We start from the raw sequence: 22989 nt of genomic DNA on the forward strand, positions 1-22989 counted from the left end.
CGCCATATAATTGTCAAAATGACCAATGTGGAAGCCAAGCAGAGAATCTTAAAGGCAACAAAAACAAAGGGCCAAGTGACATTCAGAGGCAAACCAATTAGAATCACTCCAGACTTCCCAAACCAAGTCATGAGAGCCAGAAGGGCTTAGAGTAACATATTCCAAACTCTGAAAGAAAACAACTTCCAGCCAAAAATTTCCTATCCAGCAAAACTTTCTATCAAATTAGATGGAGAAATAAGAAGCTTCCATGACAAACAGAAACTGAAGGAATTTATGTCTTCAAAACCAGCGCTAGAGAAAATACTCAAAGAGATTAACTACAAAGAAGAAATAGGTAACACTCACCAGAACCAGAGAAACAAGAGTTTCCATCCAACAGATAACTAAGATTGGTTATCTGTGGAGATTCATTATTTATGTTAGTCTTTTACCTATCTCTAAATTGTATTGTTTGCCTTTATTGTTGTTAATTTTTAGGATTTCTAGTTGGAATATTAATATACCTTCAGATATAGCATTTGGAAATATTTTATCCAATTCTATTAGTAACTTTTAACTCTGTTTACATTGTCTTTGGATATACAATATTTTCTTTTATTTTTTAGGGAGTTTGTATATTCTTCTGTTGCCTGTGCCATTGAAATCATATCCAAGAAATCACTGCCAATTTCAATGTTGTGAGGTTTTATGACCCAGATTTTCTCCTAAAAGTTTATAGTCTTAAGATTTATATTTAGGTCTTTTATCTAGTTTGAGTTAATACTTGTATGTGGGATTAGGTAAGGGTCCAATTTTATTCTTTTCCATGTAATTATTATTTTTCAACAATATTTAGTGAAAAGATTATTATTTCCACCACCAAATGTTCGTGGAAACCTTGTCAAAAATAACTTGACAATATAGGGAAGAAGTTAGCTCTAGGCTTGTATTTAACTCCAATGGTCTATATATCTGCCTTTAGAACAGTACTACACTGTTTCAATTATTGTAGCTTTATATGGTTTGAAATCAGAAAATATACATCTTCTAGCTTTGTTTTTGCTTCGAGATTGTTTTGGGTATCTAGAGTCCATATTCCATATCAGGATAGATTTTTTTCTGAAAAATAAATATATGATAGTTTCACCTAAAAAAAAGAAAAAAAATATTCTCTGGTAAGAAAGAAAGCAAAAAGAAATATTGAAATGTTATCTTCAAGACATCAAAAGCTTGGTATCAGACAAATGAAACTGTTATGTGAGATTATCATTTTTAATTTTGGATAAATTGCTATAATACTAGATGTCAACCACTAAGCCAAGCATGGGAGGGAGGGATGGGGAGAGAATGGGGTGGGGATCGGGTGGGGGCTGACTGGGCGATGTGTGCATGTATGTCTACAAAAGTTTGTATCCCACTATGATGTATGAATACAGTGCACCAATAAAATAAAATTAAAAAAAATAAAATTAAAAAAAAAAGTGTGTTACAAGGACTTAAGGCTCAAAAACATAATATTGAATGCAAAGAGCTAAAAATCATTGATACCCTGGTAACAACGAGTAGGTCTTCAAAATGAACACATAACAGCATTATTTCAAGAACATGCATGTTTAACAAGTAAATGGAAGATGGATTAGAAAGACACACAATACACACATTCAAATAAGTAACTATGGAAAGAGAAAAGGGGATAGGGTGAAGCAGAAAAGAAATAAAATTCTTTAGAAAAGAAATAAAAGGTAGCATAATACTAATAGTGTAAAAAACTGTGAACTGTGTTTACTTTGATTCTGTCTAATAGAGGGCAGGGTGGGAAGAACAAAGGGAAAAGATAAGACATTGGAAGAAATAAATCTTGATATTATAAAAATACAAGTTAACATTTTTTCACTATATAGCAATTCACATTGGAATATTTTAAGTGACATGGAGTCACTCAGTTATCATTTTAATCCTATTGTCTTTAATTCATCTAGTACAAGTTATAGATAAAAAAATTTTTCTGGTATACAGTGTCACAGCTACATTTCTCCACACAACTTGAAGTTCACTAATTTCTACCTTCTTATTCTCTTTTGTTAATCTAAAATTTTGTCATTATTAAAATCTGTAAAGTTTTTGAGTTATTTACAAGGCTATTTTCTCTGTCAGATTATTTAGCTCTATACTCAATGGGAATTCAGTGATTCTAAATTACCTTTAATAATTAGCCTTATATTTCTAAATCTGCATGTAATTTTTCTTCTTTCCTTCTGCTTTCTTGTGTCTCATATTCAAAAGCTTTTATATATTTATTTAAGAAGTGGGGAAAGCTGTAATAAAAAATCAGAAAATCAAAATCATGACACGGATACTGTTTTATACACTATTTGGGGTGATATTCTGGTTGTTTATTTGTTAAGCCTTTTTTATAACTTGATAATATGATGTTAGTTCTTTCCAGCATCATTGTCTTCCCAATATATGATTTAGAAAGTTTATACTTTGCATAACAAATCTTCTTCAACTAGACATTTTGATTATTTCTAGGTCTTCACTACTCAGAATAATGCTGCTGTAAACATAAAACAGGGATAGTTTAATTTTAAAAGGGAGCTGAGGAGGTTTAAAATGGGATCACATTAAAATAAATCATGCTTCCAAGAAAACCTGTCAGGACTCAGATATCACTTGCTCATTTGTCAGATCTAGACTTCATCACTCTATGTGGACTTTAAATTGGCTGCAGTTAGTTTTTAGATTAGCAAAACACACTTGGCATTTTGTACAAGCAAGTAAAAATTGTTTATGTTCAGAATGTGATCATTCGGAAAACACATCTCTGCCAGGTAGAGATCACTTAGGGGAAGACTTGTACACTTTTTTGCACATGGGAAAAGTCCAACATCATCCAAAGCTCTTCCTCACTCCCCTTGAATGTCTTCACACTTTGGATTAAATGCAAAAAATAAAAGCATGCTTTACAGAAGCGTGGGAGACCTAGGTTAGGGATTATTGCAAAACAATCCAATCTAGCTCAACAAATACTAAGAGAAAACATTGTCCTGTGTTCTGCAGTGCATATAAAAGTGAGACTGAGTCCCTACTTTCAAGGTACTTAATCTGGTAATGGTGGTGTGAAGAGGTTCTTTTAGAGGAGAGAATATGTTAGTATAAGATGCCAGCAATTTTCATAAACATATCAAAGTATATCAGTAAGTCACACATGAGGAAGGAAGGGGAAGGTATGGGGTGGGAATTGGGAAAGGGCTAAATGAGCGATGTGTATATGTCTGCTCTGCCTTCTTGTACGCCATTAAGATGTATGACTACAATGCACCAATAAAAAATTAAAATAAATAAATAATTAATTAAATAAATAAACTTGTTACAAAATGTAACAAGCTGGGGACAAGAAAAATATATGGGACACAAAAAGAGATGGAAACAGAACTTACAATATATTCAGATATGAACAGAAATACATGTCAAGAATGACAGCTAAAACAATAAGAATAAAAACCCAAGAGAGAAGGTAAGTGAGTTGAAATCCAAACAAGGATGCCAACAGAAATATAAAGAATTATGAGGTGTCAGAAAAGGGGGAGACTCCTCTGAATGAAGGAATCTTAAAACCTCCAGGGCAGAGCGGGCATCCGAGATAGGCAGGGCATATGAGATGTCAACAATTCGAGAAGAAGAATGGGTGGGAGCATCTATTTTCCTGGGAATCTTCAGAGTGCCCACTCCACAGCATAAGGCCGAACTGAAATTTAACCTTTTTCTAACTTGAACCCTACTTAGGATGCAGGAGAACATGGATGCATGATACAAACCTGCCACCTCTCAGAACACAGAGGATGCCCCTTAGTGACAGTGCAGCAGGAAAGCAAACACCTGCCCCAGGGTTAAAAAGGCACAAGGACATCATTGCTACCAAAAGGGCTCTTGACTGAAGGCCATGGCTGTCATCGCGCCCCTACCAATTTCATGGCTAAAGTGAAGACTAAGTGTAGGAATTACTTTAGCAGAGGGGATGGATGGGGGAAGATAAGGGAAGGAAGAGGATGTTTGCAGAGATTATTTCTCAAACCCGAATAAGCATCAGAATAATCTAAGCTGCAAATTAGAAATACTGACTGCTGCCAAGCGTGGTGGTGCAACCTTGTAATCCCAGCATTTGGGAGGCTGAGACCCAAGGATCACAGTTCATAGGCAGCCTCAGCTACTTAATGAGGCCCTTCGCAACTCAGTAAAACTCTGTTTCAAAAAAAAAAAAAAAGACTAAAAAAAATACTGACTACTGGCCCCGTCCACCCACTTTAAGTGACACTGATTCAATAGAGTACAGAGGTGTGGAGATCTATGTTTTGCAAAAGCTTTTTTTTTTTTTGGCAGGTCTGAGGATGGAACCCAGGGGCATTCAACCTCTGAGCTACATATTTTGAAACTGGGTCTCACTGAGTTGCAGAGGGCCTCACTAAATAGCTGAGGCTGTCTGCGAACCACAATCCTCTGATCTCAGCCTCCCGAATGTTGGGATTACAAGTGTGCACCACCATGCCCTGGTTGCAAAAGCTCTTTAAATGATTCCTATGGTGTAATCAGGTTTGGATTCACTGGTACAATATAAAATCTCTCTCTCCCTCTCTCTCTCTCTCTCTCTCCCTCTCTCTCTCTCTCTCCCTCTCTCCCTCCCTCCCTCCCTCCCTCCCTCTTAAGAGAGATGATGACTTCTCAGAATAAATGAGTAGAAAAGGATAATCATAGCTTTACCTCAGTTTTCTCATCTGGAAAACAGGGTTTTAACTAGAAAGAAAAATTAGGACCTTGAAGTTCTAAAACAATTTGATCTCATACTTAGTTAAGTCAGAGTTTTAAAGAAAAATTAAATCAAGGAAAAAAACACCCCATCTGGCCTTACTGAAATATTGTGAAAAAATTTTAGATTCTAAATTTGTTCCTTATATATAGCCTTTCTTTTTTCTGATCCCCTTTTATCATAATACTGTCCTTAAACTTGCAGAAATGGCCTACTTTTTAAGAAATTATCATAAGTAATATAAATGTCAGATTCTATTTTACATAAGACAAACAAAATAGCAACAGTACAATATGTCAACGTTACAGGCACGTGCAATTGACACAGGAGGTAAGGACTGCATTTCCGTGTCCTTTAAGGACTTGTGAACCATGTTCTACTTTGCTGGGGATGCTTATTTTGTTCAAGACAATTTTAGTTGCTCCCGAGGTGCTGAACCATCAGCAGTTCCCTGATATAGGATGCTCCTCTCATCACTCTGCACCTGTGCTAGCTCTTGGCTCCAGAGGCTGATCAAAAAATACTCTGAATGAATTAATTCACAGATATGCATAAATCTTTCTCTTTGCAAAACTTACTAATAATGACTCTTAAAGTGTGTTTTTCCATGGCCTATTTAGTCTTCTTAATTGATTAACATAATTGTGACTCTCTGGATTGTACATGTGAATCTAAGCACAAGCTTTTAACCACATTCAGAATTTTGTTCAGTTTTAGAAAGTGCTCCTAAGTTGCCTTTTACCTACCTGCAAGTGCTGCTTTTCTGCATGACGTCAGCTCGATGATACCCAGAAAGTTTACAAAAACCGTCATTACTGTAAACTACAGGCCAATCCACAATCTGGGCATTTCCCAGTAAGAAACTTGATTCTAAAAAAAGAAAAGAGAAAAGGGAGTTAATTCTTGATTTAACCATTTACTTCTGTCAAGTAATCAAAAAGGCAAATGGAAGAAGATGAAGGACAAATGCAATGATGGTTTGTTATGGTACAAACAATACCACCTGTTCTTGAAATTGACACAATCAATAGAGCATGATAGTAAAGAGGATCTACAATAGATTTATGTACAAACTAAAAATTTTATTGAAAAGAAATAAATTTTAATACCATTTTGCATTCTAGTAAATTCTACATTATAAAACAACATATGGTTGGTATTTAATGACTACAATCATTACACCTAAGATGTTTTAATTTATTAAAATTAGGGCAACAGTTGCTTTCCCACATATTGAGAATATTGAACTTGATAACAGAGGTAAATTGATGACCTCCCCCAAAAAGTCTATTAAGATAAATTTTACATGATGGGATAAATTTTTCATATATTAGATTGATATTGAGAAGTTAAATAGCATTAGAATCTTCTTTTAAGATAAAATTATTCAGATATTATTTTCTACCACATACTACATATAATTTGGAAACTATCAGCATTGTATATAAGAGACATCTCTATTCTATTTTGTATAGAAAAATTGGTTTGCGTTAGGTGCAAAAGTTAATACAAAAAATCTTTAGGTATCAACCTTGATTTAAAAATCTAAGTTTCAGGCAATAATTTTAAACAGTTTTGTAGATCACATGATAGATAATATGTTAAAGTTAAATATATGCATATTTATTTATTTGTGGTACTGGGGATGGAACCCAGAGGCATTCTACCTCCAAGCTACACCCAGCCCTATTTTTTATTCTTTATTTTGAAACAGGGTCTCACTGAGTTGCAAAGGGCTTCACTAAGTAGCTGAGGCTGGCTGTGAATCACAATCCTCCTGTCTCAGTCTGGGATTACAAGTATGTACCACCACACCTGGCTAAATATATTTTAAATTAATGTTTTTTTTGTTTTGTTTTGTTTTTGTTTTGGTGGTTCTGGGGTTTCTAGAAGCCCTTCTACCTCCGGGCCACACTCCCAGATCTATTTTATACTTTGTTTTATATTTGGAAACCTAAATTAATGTGGGGGGGGGAGGGAGGGGGAGAGAGAGAGAGAGAGAGAGAGAGTGTGTGTGTGTGTGTGTGTGTGTGTGTGTATGTATGTGTGTGTGTGTGTGTCTGTCTGTCTGTCTGGGGATGGAACCCAGGGGCATTTGACCTCCGAGCTACATCCCCTGCCCTATTTTTTAAATTCTTTATTTTGAAACAGGGTCTCACTGAGTTGCAAAGGGCTTCACTAAGTAGCTGAGGCTGTCCGTGAACCACGATCCTCCGGTCTCAGCCTCCCAAATGCTGGGATTACAAGCGTGTGCCACCATGCCCGGCTAAATTAATGTTTTAGAAGGATAAAATACTAAAAGAAATACTGGAATTCAAAATGTCTACTAAAATTTTCCTTTGGAAAAGGAAATTTATCTTATTAAAGATAAGATACTAAAAATAAAAATGAACTTATGAGTAGCAGACTTTAAATCCTGACTCAGTGTTGGTCTTCATAAAAGCAAAAATGAAAATGCCAACTCAAAATGAATCAAAGACTTAGAAATTAGACCAAAGTCCCTAAAACTACTAGATGAAAACATAGAATCAACTCTCTAACAAATAGGCACAGGCAGGAACTTCTTCAACAAGATCCCTAAAGCTCAAGAAATAAAACCAAGAATTAATAAGTGGAATGGCATCAAATTCAAAAAGCTTCTGCACAACAAAGGAAACAACCAAGAGTGTGAAAAAAGACCACCTGAATGGGAGAGAATCTTTGCCAGCTAATTTTCTGATAGAGGATTAATACCCAGTATATATGAACTCAAAAAACAACACAAAAAGACAAGAAAGCCAATCAATAAATAAACAATTGATCTAAGTAGACATTTCTCAAAGGAAGAAATATGAATAACAGACATATATAAAAAGGTTCAACATCCTTAGCAATCAGGGAAACAAAAATCAAACCTACACTGAGATTCTATCACCCTCCAGTTAGAATAGTAACCATCAAGAATACAAGCAGTAATAAATGCTGATAAGGATGCCAGAGGAAAGGAATGCTTACACAGTGTTGGGGGGGGGGTGGTCGTAAATTAGTACAGCCTCTAAAATATCAGTATCAAGATTCCTTAAAAAACTAGGAATAGAACCACTATATGATCCAACTAAAACACTCCTCAGTATCTTTCTAAGATAATTAAAGTCAGAATACCATAGTGATGCATGCATGACCATGTTTATAGCTATTTATAGCAGCATAATTAACATTAATCAAGTAATGGAACCAACATAGGTATCCATAAACAGATGAATAGATAAAGAAAATGTGATATATATATGTACATATATTCAATGATATGTTGCTCAGCTATAAAGAAGAATGAAATTATGTCATGTGCCTGAAAATTAATAGAACTGGAGACCATCATGTATGGAAGATGATTCAGACTCAGAAAATCAAGGGTCACATGTTTTCTTTTACATGTGGAAGCTAGAGAGAAGAAAGAAAAGATAAGAAACCTCATGAAAATTAGGAAAGAGACCAGTAGAGTAGCAAAAGGAAATCAGAAGAGGAAGGAGGGAATGGAAAAGGGAGGTATGCAGAAGAAAATAAGACAATGTTTTGTGCATATATGAATGTATTTCTATGAATCTCGCTATCATACATAATTATGGTACACCAATTAAAAAATATTAAGGACACAGCAATGCAATTCTACATTGGCTAAGTAGCAGCTACTACATGAAAGGCATTTTTCTATTATTAAGAAATCAATAACAACAAATATTGGTGAGAATGTGAGGAAATAGGATCTCTTCTAGAGTGTTGGTGGGATTGCAAGCTAGTTTAGCCTCTAAAGAGATCAGTGTGGAGATTCCTTAGAAAACTGGGAATGGATGCACACTATGATTTGATCATAACACTTAAGGATATCTTTCCAAAGAGATTGAATCTGAGAACTACAGTAATATATGCATACTCATGTTCACAGCAGCACAATTCACAGTAGCCAAATTTTGAAACCAACCTAGGTATCCATCAACCAATGGATAGATTATAAAATTATGGGAAACTCACACAATGGAATTCTGCTCAGCAATAAAGAAGAAAAAAATTATGTTGTGAGGGAGAAAATAGAAGAACCTGGAGAACATTATGTTAAGTGAGATTAGCCATTCACAGAAAGTGAAAGGTCATATGTTTTCTCTAATATGTGCAAGCTAAGGAGTAATTGGGATACCAGAAGGACTCCAGATAATGGAAAAGAAACCTCAGTGGAGCCAGGGAGGTGTTCTAAGGGAAGGGGAGGAGAAAGGCTGAGGTTCATTAATGGAAATACGACCATCAACTATATGTACATATGTGACTATACCAACATCAATCTCAGTACTCTGTATTGGGAAGGGAAACATGGAGAGCAAGGGTGAGGCCCACCAAGTTCTGTGTGCATGCATGTCACTGTCAACATGATTTACATTATGATGTAAGACTATAATGCACCAATAAAAGCACGTTTAAAAGGCATTGCTCTAGATCAGACAATGAGATAGAATAAAACTTAATAAAACATACCCTTGGTTCTAGACTATATACTAAATTATAAAGAAATACATAAAGAAATACAGGACAGTAGATGAGAAAAGGTGCTTTTTACAGGTACTAGGAAGCAACCAAAAGTAAACAGAAATGAAAAAGGTAAGTCTTTTTAAACAGAGAGATTTTGGTGAGATACTCATTTAACTGTCCATCCCAAGAGGACTTCCCAGTTTGGGTGATTCATGGGGTGATACAGCTCAAGCAGAAATGTCTTTTAAGACTAAAGATCCAAAGACCATAAACCTAAATATAAAAGCAAAAGTAATAAAACTTCTTAAAAAATCTTGAAGACAAAAGTTTTTATATAAGATTCATATAGCAATCACTACTTTTAAAAAATGTTGATAAGTTAGGCATCATCAAAATTAAATCAGCCAAGGATACTCTAAAGAAAATAAAATGGAGACCTACAGCCTGGGAGAAAATATTCACAATATAAATATCTGAGAGAAAAATCCAATCTAGAATATATAAAAAAACTTCCTACAAAAAGACCAAATAATCCAATTAACTTTTTTTTTTCCTTTAGTACTGAAGATTGAACCCAGGGGCATCCTACCTCTGGACTATGCCCTGGCCCTTTATATTTCTTATTTTGCAACAGGGTGTCACTATGTTCCTGAGGGTCTCCTTAAATTTCTGAGGCTAGCCTCAAATCTGCAATAATCCAGTCTCAGTCTCCCTCCTGGGATAACAGGCATGAACACCACACCTGGCCTGAACAGACATTTCACTAAACAAGATATGCAATAATCAATAAATACAACATAATCGTCCACAATCATTAGTCCTGTGGGAAGTACAAACTACAAATACAATGATACACCACAGCTTGACCACCAGAGAACTAAGGAAGGCTAACAACACAAAATGTAGATGAGATCCTGGAATGAAGAGCTCTCTACAAAATGCTAGGGAGAAGATGCAATGGTTTGCACATGTACTGCTATGTATTCATCTAGGACCTAAAAAAATATCTACCTTTAGGTATTTATTCAAGTGAGATGAGAACATATGTTAGGAAAAATATTTGTAGAAAAATATTTACATCAGATTCATCCATAATAGCCAGCACTGGAAACAATGTAAATGTTTATCAACCAGAGAATAGGTTTAAAATTGTGCCTGATTCCAACAAGGAATCAAAATGGAACTCTTCCCCAAAATGGAACTATTGATACCTGTAACAACACAGATAAGTCTCAAAAACATATGGTGACTTAAGCCCAAAACTAACACATGCATACTGCAAAATTTTACTCATATATAATTTAAGCCCAGGCAAAGCTAATATTGTATAGGGTTCAGAACAATAATTTGCCTTTTTATTATCTTTAGTTCTGATAAATGGTTATAGTGAATGATAAATTACCAAAGGCAATGATTTCTGAAGAAAATAAAATGGAGGACTGACAAAAAGAGTCAACAAAAAATTTCTGGGGGCATAATTATTCTGTCATGATATGTTGGCCACGTGTGAATATTTGTCAATTGATTGAACTGTACACTTCAGATCTGTGCATTTTGGTGCTATGCATTTTAAAGAAAACATGAGAAAGATAATGGGCAATCCCTTCTGACTAGAGAATCAGAAGTTTGAAGAAAATAGTGACATTTGAGCTGAGCATTCATTATTAGAATGGTAGCCTATTTCTCCATGGCACCTATGGTTAAGAGTAAAGACCAAAGAGCTGACTCCTACAGATGTGCTTCAAAAATACAGTATTACTTAACAAATATTATCACCAAAAATTCTCTTCTTTTCCCTCTTATCTCAAGCTGCTTGCTTGCTTGCTTGCTTGCTTGCTTGCTTGCTTGCTTGCTTGCTTGCTTTCTTGCCGGTCTGAGGATGGAACCCAGGGGCATTCAACCTCCGAGCTACATCCCCTGCCCTATTTTTTATTCTTTATTTTGACACAGGGTCTCACTAAGTTGCGGAGGGCCTCACTGAGTAGCTGAGGCTGTCTGCGAATAACGATCCTCCTGTCTCAGCCTCCCAAATGCTGGGATTACAAGCGTGCACCACCATACCCGGCATTCTCAGGCTGCTTTATTCTTTCTAATCCATAAACTCTCCACTTCATGACCAAGTTACATGGTAGACCATATTGTTACATGGTCTTCTTACCATAACTCATCTTGATTTTCAGTCTCGTGCTCAAATTAATGTTCAATTTTCCCTTTGAAAGCCTTCCTCCATGCTAGATGAAGGACTCAAATCAAAAATCCCAACAGCATATATTACCAAACCTCAAATTATTTTCCAAACCTATAAAGCCCTCTGAAGTCCAGCCTCACCTTTTCTATTGGTATAAATTTATGTATTATTACTAATAAGATACATACTGCTACAGTTAGGTCAGTTATATCTATATTCTCCTGATACCCATTACTCACTTGTAATACTTTTCTTCATCCCTTTGCCAGTCAAACATTTAAGAACTATCTCAACTCTACTCTATCTGTGATGCATTCACTCAGCATATATCCGCCTCTGGTTGCCACCATGTCTGCTCCCAACCTTTGACAGAACATACTTTACATAAAAGTTGTTTATTCTCATTAGTTCCATATCTCCATATTCGAGTCATCTAGATCACTCCTTTCTGGCTTCTTCCTTTCCATGCCACAAAACAGTCATCAAAGGACACTGACCTATTTCTACAGACACTCCTTCACTTCCTCTGTAGGCTCAAGACCTTCTACCAGTAAGGATATATTGGAGTTTCCTTCTTATCAGTCCCAAACCCTCTTGTGCTCTCAACTATACACATAGATTCAATAATTCATGAATGTGTATCTGGAAGCCATAGCTCTTCTGTAAACTCGAGATCTCCATCTCCACTTGAGCTGTTTTCTTAGCTGTCTTTTAAAAATATACTTTTATTGTTGTATTGAAATTGTACATTATAATTAGATTCAAAGTCAAGCAAACATGCATGCATAAATAGCACTTACTGTGTTTCCCTCCAGATCCCACTATACCCCTCCCCTCACCCAGTGCATGATAGTGAAACTGTAGTGATGCCTTCACTTAGGGACATAGCATTATTTGAACCGATGCCAAGTCTTACTCTCCCCTTCCCACTTCTCCCCCTCAATCCCCTTCTACCACTTCACTAGTCTCTCTCCTTATTTACCTGAAGTCCCCCATTTCCTGTTTTCTCTCTGACTTTCACATATAAAAGAAAACATATAACCCTTGACTTTCTGATACTGATTGATCTTATTTAGCATATTCTCTAGATCCATTCATCTCTCTGCAAATGACATAATTTTGCTCCTCTTTAGGTCTCAGTAAAATCCCATGGTGTGTAGACAAGTTTTCTTTATCTGTTCACCTATTGACAGACACCTAGATTGGTTCCATAATTTGGCTATTGTGAATTGTGCTGCTCCATCATTCAACATCCTTCCCATTATCCCTATATCTAATTCATTACCAAATCCAACTGATTTTATCTCCTACAGTTTGTTCAGCTCTCCAGTTCTCCATCCCTACAATAATCACCCAACTCTAACCTTCCATATCTTTAGAGCACTCCAAAAACTATGTAATGGATTTGTACAGACCCTCCATGGGATCCTTTCAATCAGCTTTCCACAATGAAGCCAAACCAGTCTTTTCAAACTTCAAATTGTACACATTCCCCTGCATTTGTTAAATCCTTCAGTGGCATTTTGCAGGGCCTAGGATGCTCAAGACATCCAAAGTCTATAATGACGTCAAAGTCTGTCCAAACACCAGTTCCCATCACTCTAAATTTGCCTAGAGTATTACAGCCACACAAACATTTCCTATATTCTTATGAGGTCCAATTTCTCTCCCTATATAAGCATTTTTTTTACTTGCCAACCTCTCTGCCTCAACACCATTCCTTTGCCTTCCTACCTAGTTGGCATTTATGTTTATTTAGATCATAATTGTCATAGCATGAGGGAATCTTTTCCTGTCCCCCTGACAGATCACAGCCCTGTTATATAACTTTTGGTGATGATTTGCCTTCTTGTGACAGCCATTATCACAACTGAAGCCTTATACCTATTTGTGTCATGCTTCATTAATGCATATCTGCCTGGCGAATTGTACAATTTATCAGGAAAGAGCCCATGTAGGTTTCTGCTCACATTTAATTCCTTATTGCTTAGCACTGGGTTTATATCCAAAGGAAATGAGATCATTACATTTACAGAGATCTCTCAACAGCCAAAATATGTAATCAATTTAAGTGTCTATCAATAGACAAATGGATAAAAAAATGTGTTATGTACACAAATGGAATATTATCCAGTCTTAAAAAGAAGGAAATGCTGTCAATCACAATTAGACAGATGAACCTGAGGGGCATTGCCTTAGGTAAAAGAAGTCAAGCATAGAAACAAATATTGCAAGATCTAACTTATATGTGGAGTTCAGAATTTTAAAGTCATACAAATAGAGAAAAATTAATGGCTACCAGAGACTGAAGGATTGGGGAATTTCAATTAAACAGCAGGAATAGGTTCGAGAGATCTAATGTACATCATGGTGACTGCAGCTAACAGCAAAATATTGTATATTTGAAAAATCCCAAAAGATGTTGTAATCATAAAAATAATGAGCATGTGAGGAAATGCATATGTCAAATAGTTTGATTTCACCATTTGTGTATATATATCAAAACATGTTGCATACCATAAATACATACACATTTTTCTTCTCAGCTAAAAGATAAAATTTAAAATAAAAAATTATATTATAGCAAATTACTTATCAATTGAAGGGATTACCAGAATTCCAAGAAAGAGGACCCCAAAGGGCTTAAAAGAATAAAGACTAAAGACTTTCAAATGCCTACTAGAGAGAAACAGGAAAAAAAAGGGGCTTCATGCAAACGAGGAGAGAGAGCAATAGAGTAGTGGAATGGAATAGGAGAGGGAGGAGGGGAAGAAGAAAAGGAAGCATGAGAAAGGAAACAGATAAAATAATATTAAGTTCATATATAAAGTTATCACTACCAATTCCACTAACATGCATGAAGAGAAAAGAGGGAGACAGCAGGGTGGGGTATGGAAGGAAACTCACCAAGAGATGTTGTGTATATATACAAACGTATTAATTTGAATCTCAATACAATGTATAATTTCATTGCACCAAAAATTTTTTATTAAAAAATCCTGTTAAGATAGGTCTTCTCCTTCACCAAAACTATTTAGCAAATCAGTATTTTTCTGCCTTTTTCTACTGAAGCTCATAAAAGAAAGAAATTGTACCTAGTACTCAAAGTATGTGTATATATACACAAAAATGTGTGGTGGCATGAATGCACACAACAACAAAAAATCCTTAAATCACATTCACTCCATGAAATGCACTCTGCTATTTTCTGTTCTATTTTGATTTGGGGGTGGGTAAGTCTAAACCCATTAAGTCAATTTCACACCTCAGTGAAGGGTTGCATCTTATGGTTTGAAAAGTAGGCCTTAAGCAATCTCCAAAGGCTTTGCAGACCTCCCTTTCTCATAAACAGCCTGGTTTTCAAGACATTTGTTAGGTTTAGATCAGGAGTTCTAACTGTTCCTAGTTAACTGCCATTAAAAATCCTACCCTGCCTCCGTCATACCATTTCCAATAGTTCTGCCATGGGGAAGTGAAGATTTCACTCACTAGCTATTACTACCTACTTGTTGTTGATGTGTTATTCCACTTATATGCCAGTAACTCTATGAAAAACAACACTCATAACAAAGGCCACCATAAGTGGCACCCCTACTCTGAGCTGAGCACTGGGCCTGACGTGTCTGTTATCTCTAACCCCCCCCCCAAAAAAAAACTTCCTTCCCTATTTTCCTGATCACTCTTCAGGTAGTAAGTCAGGGATTCACAAAACCCAGATTTCCAAGGTGAGAAGCAGCAGCTAGAACATTTATTCCCTAAATTGTAGTTCTTGCCTGAAATGTTTGCAAATTCAAAATCTTTCTAAAGGAAACTGTGGTTCTCTTCTGTTTATATTGATAACTAGGAAGACGGGATAAAGGGAAAGACCTTTATCCATAAAGGACTAATTTCTTTGATTGGCTTTGAAGCTGAGTAGTTTACAGAAGAGAATATAGAAGTTAGAATCAGAGGCAGGACTGTGAAGACTTGGCATTACTTCAAAACCATTTTTTACCAAAAAAAAAATCCATTTGATTTTAACTAATAATGTAGAGTATGGGCAACTCAGATATTTGACAGGTATACCACCATTCAATCAGACTTAACAATTCCATTGTGTTATTTTTAATCAACTTAAAGTTTAAACAATAGTTTAGAAAATATGCTTCCAATTTATCCGTATGCTTAGGTTTGAATCCAATCATTTAGACCATCAAGGAATAAAGTAATTGAACCAGGGGCTCCCCAGCCCTTACCATAAGCCCTTACTGATTTTACTTTAATGACGTGCATCTTAGGCTGATGGAGAACACACAGAACTGCTTCTATCATTTCTCAATGCTTTAGAAAAGGAGAGTTGAGTACTTAGCTGTAGAGTGCTAATCTAAGGAACTATCATCTAGTAAGCATTCATAAAAATAAAAATGCCACAAAAAATCACTGCCCAAATATTATATTCAAACTTGGGTCCCTTCTCAATATTACCAAAAGAGTAGCTATGAAAAACCTGGGGGGGGCTTAATTAGAATATTGGTTCCCTTGTATGCAAACTAGTGATCACCACCACTCAGGATAATTATGGAGTTTAAATAATGAGTAATGGAAACAAAGGCTTTACAAAGTAGCTATTGGAACAAGAAAGTCTTTATGAAAACTATTATGCACGTGATTTTTAAATTATTTTCATTTATTTTACATATATAAGTTTTTTACATATATGATTCATTAACAACTATGATATATATACAATAAAAGCTTTCAATGTGTGCAGCAGTGTGTGTGTGTGTGTGTGTGTGTGTGTGTGTGTGTGTGGACACACATATGCAAATAAAGAACCAAAAAAATACTTTTAAATATTAAACCCATAAACCCAAGCATATGAAATTATATTCATCTGAAAGTCCTAAACTAAAAATCAAATATGAAAACAATGAAAAATAAAAGAGAGGTTTTAAAAATAAAGCAAAAATAGATGAAAATTGCCAAATATTATTTGACATATATTTAAAATAGGCTAAATTAGATGGAACTTGGCAAATATTAAACTACTTATGAGCTTCTTGTGTGAATTCTTCTCTGTGTTAATTAAAACATTCTATGTGTATATGAAATATTCATATAGCTGTTTCTTTTCCTGGCAGTCATAAAATTTCTTGTTTCAACAAATGAGAAATCTGATATTATTAATAAACATTAAGAATAAGATAGCAAATTAATTAAAATTACTTCCAAAAAAATTTAAGTTGCATAAGCTTTAAAACATGAAGGGGGAAGTAAATATGATTATATAGGAACAACTTCTCAGCCAATCAGATGAGCTGCAAATTCAGATAAGAAAGCTAGCCTAAAAGTTTTAGAAACACGAAGCCATTAAGGAAACTGAAGTGCTCAGTGACCATTCCCATCCTCATCAAGTGATTTTGACAGGAAACTAGTCTCAGTTTGTCCTCACTCTCTTTACACATAAAGCCATGCATTCTGAAAGACTGAACCTTCCCAGATATCCAGGCTACTCCAGTCCTTGAAAATGTTTGTGAACATCTCATCTCCAAATGGTTTCAGTGCACAAGATGGTCCTGTAAGAGAGCCTAGGAATGAGGCCGCATCTGCACCAGGGCAGAATCTCAGAAGCTGGAATTCCATACATCAGCAGGGTCTCAGAAAACATTGTATTATTTCAGGACCATTGCGTATCCTCTAAGAACTGGATATGAAACAAAACACATACTTTTTCCTTAAGAGTTAGAAAGTTACAAACCAATTATAGGCCCTTGATTCAAAGTGGTCCCCTATGGCCATTTGAAAAATAAAAGAAGGTAATAAATTTAAAATAGGTAGTATATATACACAATATTTTCTCTAGTGGTACTGGGGATGGAACCCAGGGGCATTCTACCTCCGAGCTATACCCCCAGCCCTATTTTTTATTCTTTACTTTGAAACAGGGTCTCACTGAGTTGCAAAGGGCCTCACTAAGTAGCTGAGGCTGTTCTCAAACCGCAATCCTCCTATCTCACTCTCCCAAATATACACAATATTTTAGAATACAAATATATATTGTCTCTCTCTCTCTCTCTCTCTCTCTCTCTCTCTCTCTCTCTCTCTCTCTCTCTATAGAAATAGAGAGTGAAATGATAGTTACCAGAAGCTGGGAAAGGATGATAGAATGAAAAAGGAGACACACTGCAATGGGTACAAAAATTACTATTCCATAGAAGGAGTAAGTCCTGGTGTTCTATTACAGAACAAGGTGACTACACTTACTAATAATAGAGCATATATTTCAAAATTGCTTTAAAAAGAGAAATTTTTAAATGTCCTTACCACAAAGAAATGACAAAGACTTGAGGTGATGGATAGACTAAGTAGCTTGATTTGATCATTCCACAGTGCACACACGTATCAGAACATCATCTTAGACTCCATAAATATATAGTACAATGATTTGTCATTTAAAAATAAAGCTTTCCAAAATGGTCCCCTGGGAGTCATTACCAGTGTTTTCTCATTCTTCCCTGCCCATTTGCTTGAGAGGAAGGTGAGATTAGAAGAAGACACAAGGGTCTTTCATCCCAGACCCCTGCCCCCAGAGATTCTGTTTGAATTGGTTTGGACTGGGACCTGGGCCTTAGTATTTATTTGTAAATCTTCTCAGGTGATTCTAATGTGCAGCCAGGGTAGAGAAGTACTAATATCATGCAACAATTCCTGAATGCTGCAGCTGCAATAGAATCTGGTCGCGAGTGTCAAAAATAGAGATTGCTAAATTCTAATGCAGATGCACCGAACTGACTCCGGGAATACTTTAAAAGTACAGTCATCCAGCTAAGTCTTCTGCTCAGCCAGGTTTGGGGAACTTTGAGGTGGAGCAGTACCACTCAAAGAATGCAGTGGAATCACCTGGGAGTTTAGCAGCACTGTGGAACCTGAGGTCCACCCCAGACCATCTCAATTAGAACCTGCATCTCAACCAGATACTCCTGTGATTCCCAAGCATACAAAATCATCCCTCTTCTGCATCTTTTTCTTACCTTTTTACAGACAGAAAATCAAGCCAGGGAAATTAAAGGACTGGGCTGGTGAGAGTAGAAAAGGGGTATGTGGTAAGAGAGGGAGAACCAGGCCTAACTGTCTAAGGCTTTCTATCCTATCACACTACTTTTCTGAAATGCTGTAAAAGTGTTTGTTTTGTTTTAATGTAAGGAGGTACTTTCTCTTTATAGAACAATCTCTTCAGACAATAGGAAAATAACTACATCTAAGTTAGTATTACTACATCTTAATCTCATTCCTAAAGGAGATCATAAACAAACCAGACCAATAATCTTGCCTTACAGAAATTTCTGGGAAAGAAAGGTTATAATGTCAGTAAAAAAAAAAAAAATACTATAAAATCGCTGGAACATTTCTCTATTTTTTACAGCAATTTGGGAGGTGGGATATACTGAGCTGCTCCAACATGCTTAGACTGGATTTTGGTTTTATTGCTTTTTTATGAAAATTATACCTTTTAGAATCAGAAATTTCAAGACACTAACAATGGGGTTAGAGAAGAATATTAAATGGGGAGAAGTGGTTCAAAGGGTACAATCTTGCAGTTAAGGAGGAGAGCAAGTCCCTAGATCACATGTCAGCCCAAGGACTGTTTCAGTTAGCATTCTCATTGCAGTGACCCAAAAAACCTGATGACTACAATGTAGAGGAAGGCTTATTAGCTCACAGAACAGAAGATGTCAGGGGTTCAATCCATGTTAGGCTGGGTGAAGTCTGAGGAGCTCAGGGCAAGGCAGCAGGAGGCAGAAAGAGAGAGTAAATGTTCAGCTCACATCATGGAGGCCAGAAGCAAGGGGAGTATTATATATAATCCCCTAGGCCACACCTCCGAGTCCCCTCCTCAATAGCCAAGCCCCACCTCCAACATAGCTGCCTTGTCTCTGTGAGGTCTAGGGAAACATTGTAAATCCAAACCATATCAAGGACTATAGTTAATAATATTGCATTATATACTGAGAATTGCTAAGAAAGATCTTAACTCTTACTACAAAGAAATCATGAGAGATAATGAATAGGTCAATTTGCTTGACCAAAGTAATAATTTCATTATGTATATAAAAACATTATGTTGTACATCTTAAATGCATACTTCAGAGAGAGAGAGAGAGAGAGAGAGAGAGAGAGAGGTATGGCACACACTTGTAATCCCAGCATTCGGGAGGCAGAGACCAGAAGACCAGTGTTCACAGACAGCCTCAGCTACTTAGCCCTTTGCAACTCAGTGAGACCCTGTTTCCAAAATAAAAAGACAAAAAAAAAAAAAAAAAACAGAGCTGGGGATGTCACTCAAAAGTAGAATGCGCCAGGCTTGGTGGCGCACGCTTGTAATCCCCGTGCTTGGGAGGCGGAGACAGGAGGATTGTGGAGGATCGTGCAGGTTCGAAGCCAGCCGTGCTGGCTTAAGAGACCCTGTTTCCAAATAAAAATATAAAATAGGTCTGGGAGTGTAGCCCGGATGTAGAAGGGCTTCCAGGAACCCCAGTACCACCAAAAAAACAAAACAAAACAAAAGTAGAATGCCTCTGGGTTCAATCCCCAGTACCGCAAAAACAAAAACAAAAACAAAAACAAAACAAAACAAAATGACAACAACAAATAAACGTAGCACAATAAAACCCACAGAGGAATCTCTTTCTCCAAAAGAATTTTGTTGGAGAGGACTTTTCAAACACACTGATTGTCATTCATTATAAAGTTAGGTTTAGTTTGGGATTTGGGTTTTGTTCTAAAGTTGGCTTTGTTTCAAATATGAATTCATCCTCACTAAAATCTGAAGCTACATGTTTTTAAATACAAGGAAAACAAGTCGTCAGGTGTGGTAGTGCACACCCACAATCCCAGTATTTGGGAGGCCAAGGCAGGAGAATCACAGGTTCCATACCAGCCTCAGAAATTTAAGAATGCCTTCAGCAACTTAGTGGAAACGTGCTTCAAAATAAAAAAAAATAAAATAGGGTTGAGGATGTAGTTCAAGAAGCAGAATACCCCAAGTTCAATCTGTAGTACCACAAGAAAAAAGAAAGAAAACCAAGACTATTTAAGGTAGTACCTAACCTGTGCTAGCTCTTTTCTGAACTCCACAGATTACAGAAATCACACCTGAACAAAGCCAGGCTGAGCTACGCTTCCTGGGCTGCAATCTTCTTTCCTTCAAGGGAATGATAGTGAGTGAGATGACAAAGAGATGATGTGGGTGATCTTTAGAGCTTCACTCCAAATGTGGCTCTCTTTCAGCTTCCCCAACTCAAGGAAATCTTCCCCACCTCCAGCTATACCCAAATGCTGGAGCCAAAACCCAGAGAGTCATCCTTCACACCTCTTCTTTCATGGCACACAATTTGTTACCAAACCCTAATAACTCTACCAACAAAACATGTCAGACATGTTCATTTCTCTCCCTCTCCACTGAGCTACCCCAGGCCAAGCCACCATTGTTGCCTGCCATGACTACTGAACAGCTGGTCTCCTACTTCTGCCCTTCCATTCTTTAAACAACCAACCACTGCCACCAGTAGATTTGTGCAATGCATTAAGGATACTGATGCAAAATCCCTTCCCCTGAATACGTAAGCCCCATCTTTCCTCCTCCTTTTGTCTCTATAATCTAACTGCCTGGGTCTTTAAGCTTTACAAACTTAGCCATTCATTTTTTTTTCTCTCATTAGGATTAGGATTATTCACATGTGTTCTCTTTGCCTGAACTACACTTCTTCCCACTTACTTCATTGCTCCTCTAGACATCAATTGAACACTACTTCATAGTGCTATTTGCCAGTCAAAATTAGTCCCTGTTACACATGATCATAGCACCCTCCCCTTTTCCTTCAAAATGCTTGCCCACCATTTCTAAATTCTAAATTTCTAAAGCAATATTTCAATGCTGTCCAGAATGTAGAAAATGAATGAGGTATATTTCTTCAAAGAACTAATCATACTGTAAATAATAATAATGATGATAATAACAACAACAATGACAATAATAATAATAATAATAAGTATTCCCCTGCACTTTAAATAGTGTCTGGAAACGTGTGAATTTAAATCATGGAGTCTATCTTATTATTTTTAACTTGTCTTCCGGGTGAGTGACATCTATAAATATATTTAAGTTTCTTATAACAGTATCAGAGCAATCACTGACACATACATAGCACATTTTATTTGGGTTAAATAAAATCTCAGTACAGATGGCTAAACATAGGCATAAATAATTTATATGTCATGCCCACATCCACAATGATGATTTCTGGTTTGTGTGCTACCCAATTCTATGTCAATAACGGAAGATAAAGCTGTTCTCTTTCATTTTGTTACAAAACACACCTTTATCTCTTAATTTTGTAGCAATACAGCAAGTGTATAGACATATGTACTTTGTGCCTTCCACAATGAGACTAATTATTATATAATAATATTGGCAACATTAAGCAGACCATCACTGTGGGAGTTTGAAATATGCAAAAAATATCTGTTAATTTATTCAAATTTGTTCAGCTGTCATCAAAGATAAAAATATGCCTCCACTTTTCATCTCCTTCAAGATCAAAGGTACATTTTTAAGTTTCTGTGTTTCTTTGATGGCATTAACTTCATCATTTTTCCATCTAGCAAACTGGTTTGGAAAGCATGAGATACTTTAGTACCTATTTCTGAAATTCTAATATCAGTCACAATATAAATTTTGTTATAGAAAATATTTTCTCTGCAAAAAGTCCAACAATTCAGTTTCTACTTTTAACAATAGGTGTTCTGTTCATAGGAAGATGGATATTTATTTATTAATTTATTTATTTATTTATTTTGGTGGTACTGGAGGAAGAACCCAGAGGCTTTCTACCTCTGAGCTATACTCCCAGACCTATATTTTATACTTTATTTGGAAGCAGGGTCTCACTAAGTTGCTGAGAGCCTCACTAAGTAGCCGAGGCTGGCTTCAAACCTGCGTGATCCTCCTATCTCAGCCTCCCAAGTGCAGGGATTACAACCGTGCACCACTACGCCCAGCAGAAGATGGATTTTTAAAAAGTTTACTAGTCAGAATCATTAGACGCAAAATGTAGCAGCATAATGGCATATGTGACTCATAAACTCATAATACAACAGAAAAGATTCTTAATGTAGATAATGACGTATTTTATCAAATTTTATTGCAATGAAATTTCTGAAAACACCTAAAGCCTTTAGACATAATATTAGTTATATAATCATAGGGAACAGAAGCTAAATCAGTCAAAATATGTTCATTAGGGGAAAGAAGTATTAACATATTTGATGTTCAAGCATTATTTTAGGCCTTCAAGTAAAGAAATACTTTTACAAATAAACCACATCTTTTCTGAAGGGATTACATAGTTTCTTTGAAGTTAACTTTTTAAGGCAATCAAACACTAATGGCAAGATAACTAATAAAGAACCTCAATTAAAGACAAATCTAACCTGCATACATGGCAGAAATACAGAAGGGAAGCTTTTCTGAAAGCATTAC

The 22989-nt window shown here is 36.1% G+C and overlaps 1 protein-coding gene across 1 annotated transcript in view; it reads right to left on the bottom strand.

The window, feature by feature from the left end:
* The window catches only part of KCNH5 (potassium voltage-gated channel subfamily H member 5), a gene marked incomplete at both ends in the record, with an annotated part of 301123 nt that overhangs the window by 267819 nt on the left and 10315 nt on the right, over positions 1-22989 (bottom strand). Inside the window, one exon of the mRNA XM_080708022.1 lies at positions 5533-5656. Within this exon, the coding sequence (XP_080564148.1) occupies positions 5533-5656 (124 nt within the window). The remainder of the gene's footprint in view (positions 1-5532; positions 5657-22989) is intronic.

Source organism: Muscardinus avellanarius (genome assembly GCF_963383645.1).
Source record: "Muscardinus avellanarius genome assembly, chromosome: 12".
Lineage (NCBI taxonomy): Eukaryota > Metazoa > Chordata > Mammalia > Rodentia > Gliridae > Muscardinus > Muscardinus avellanarius.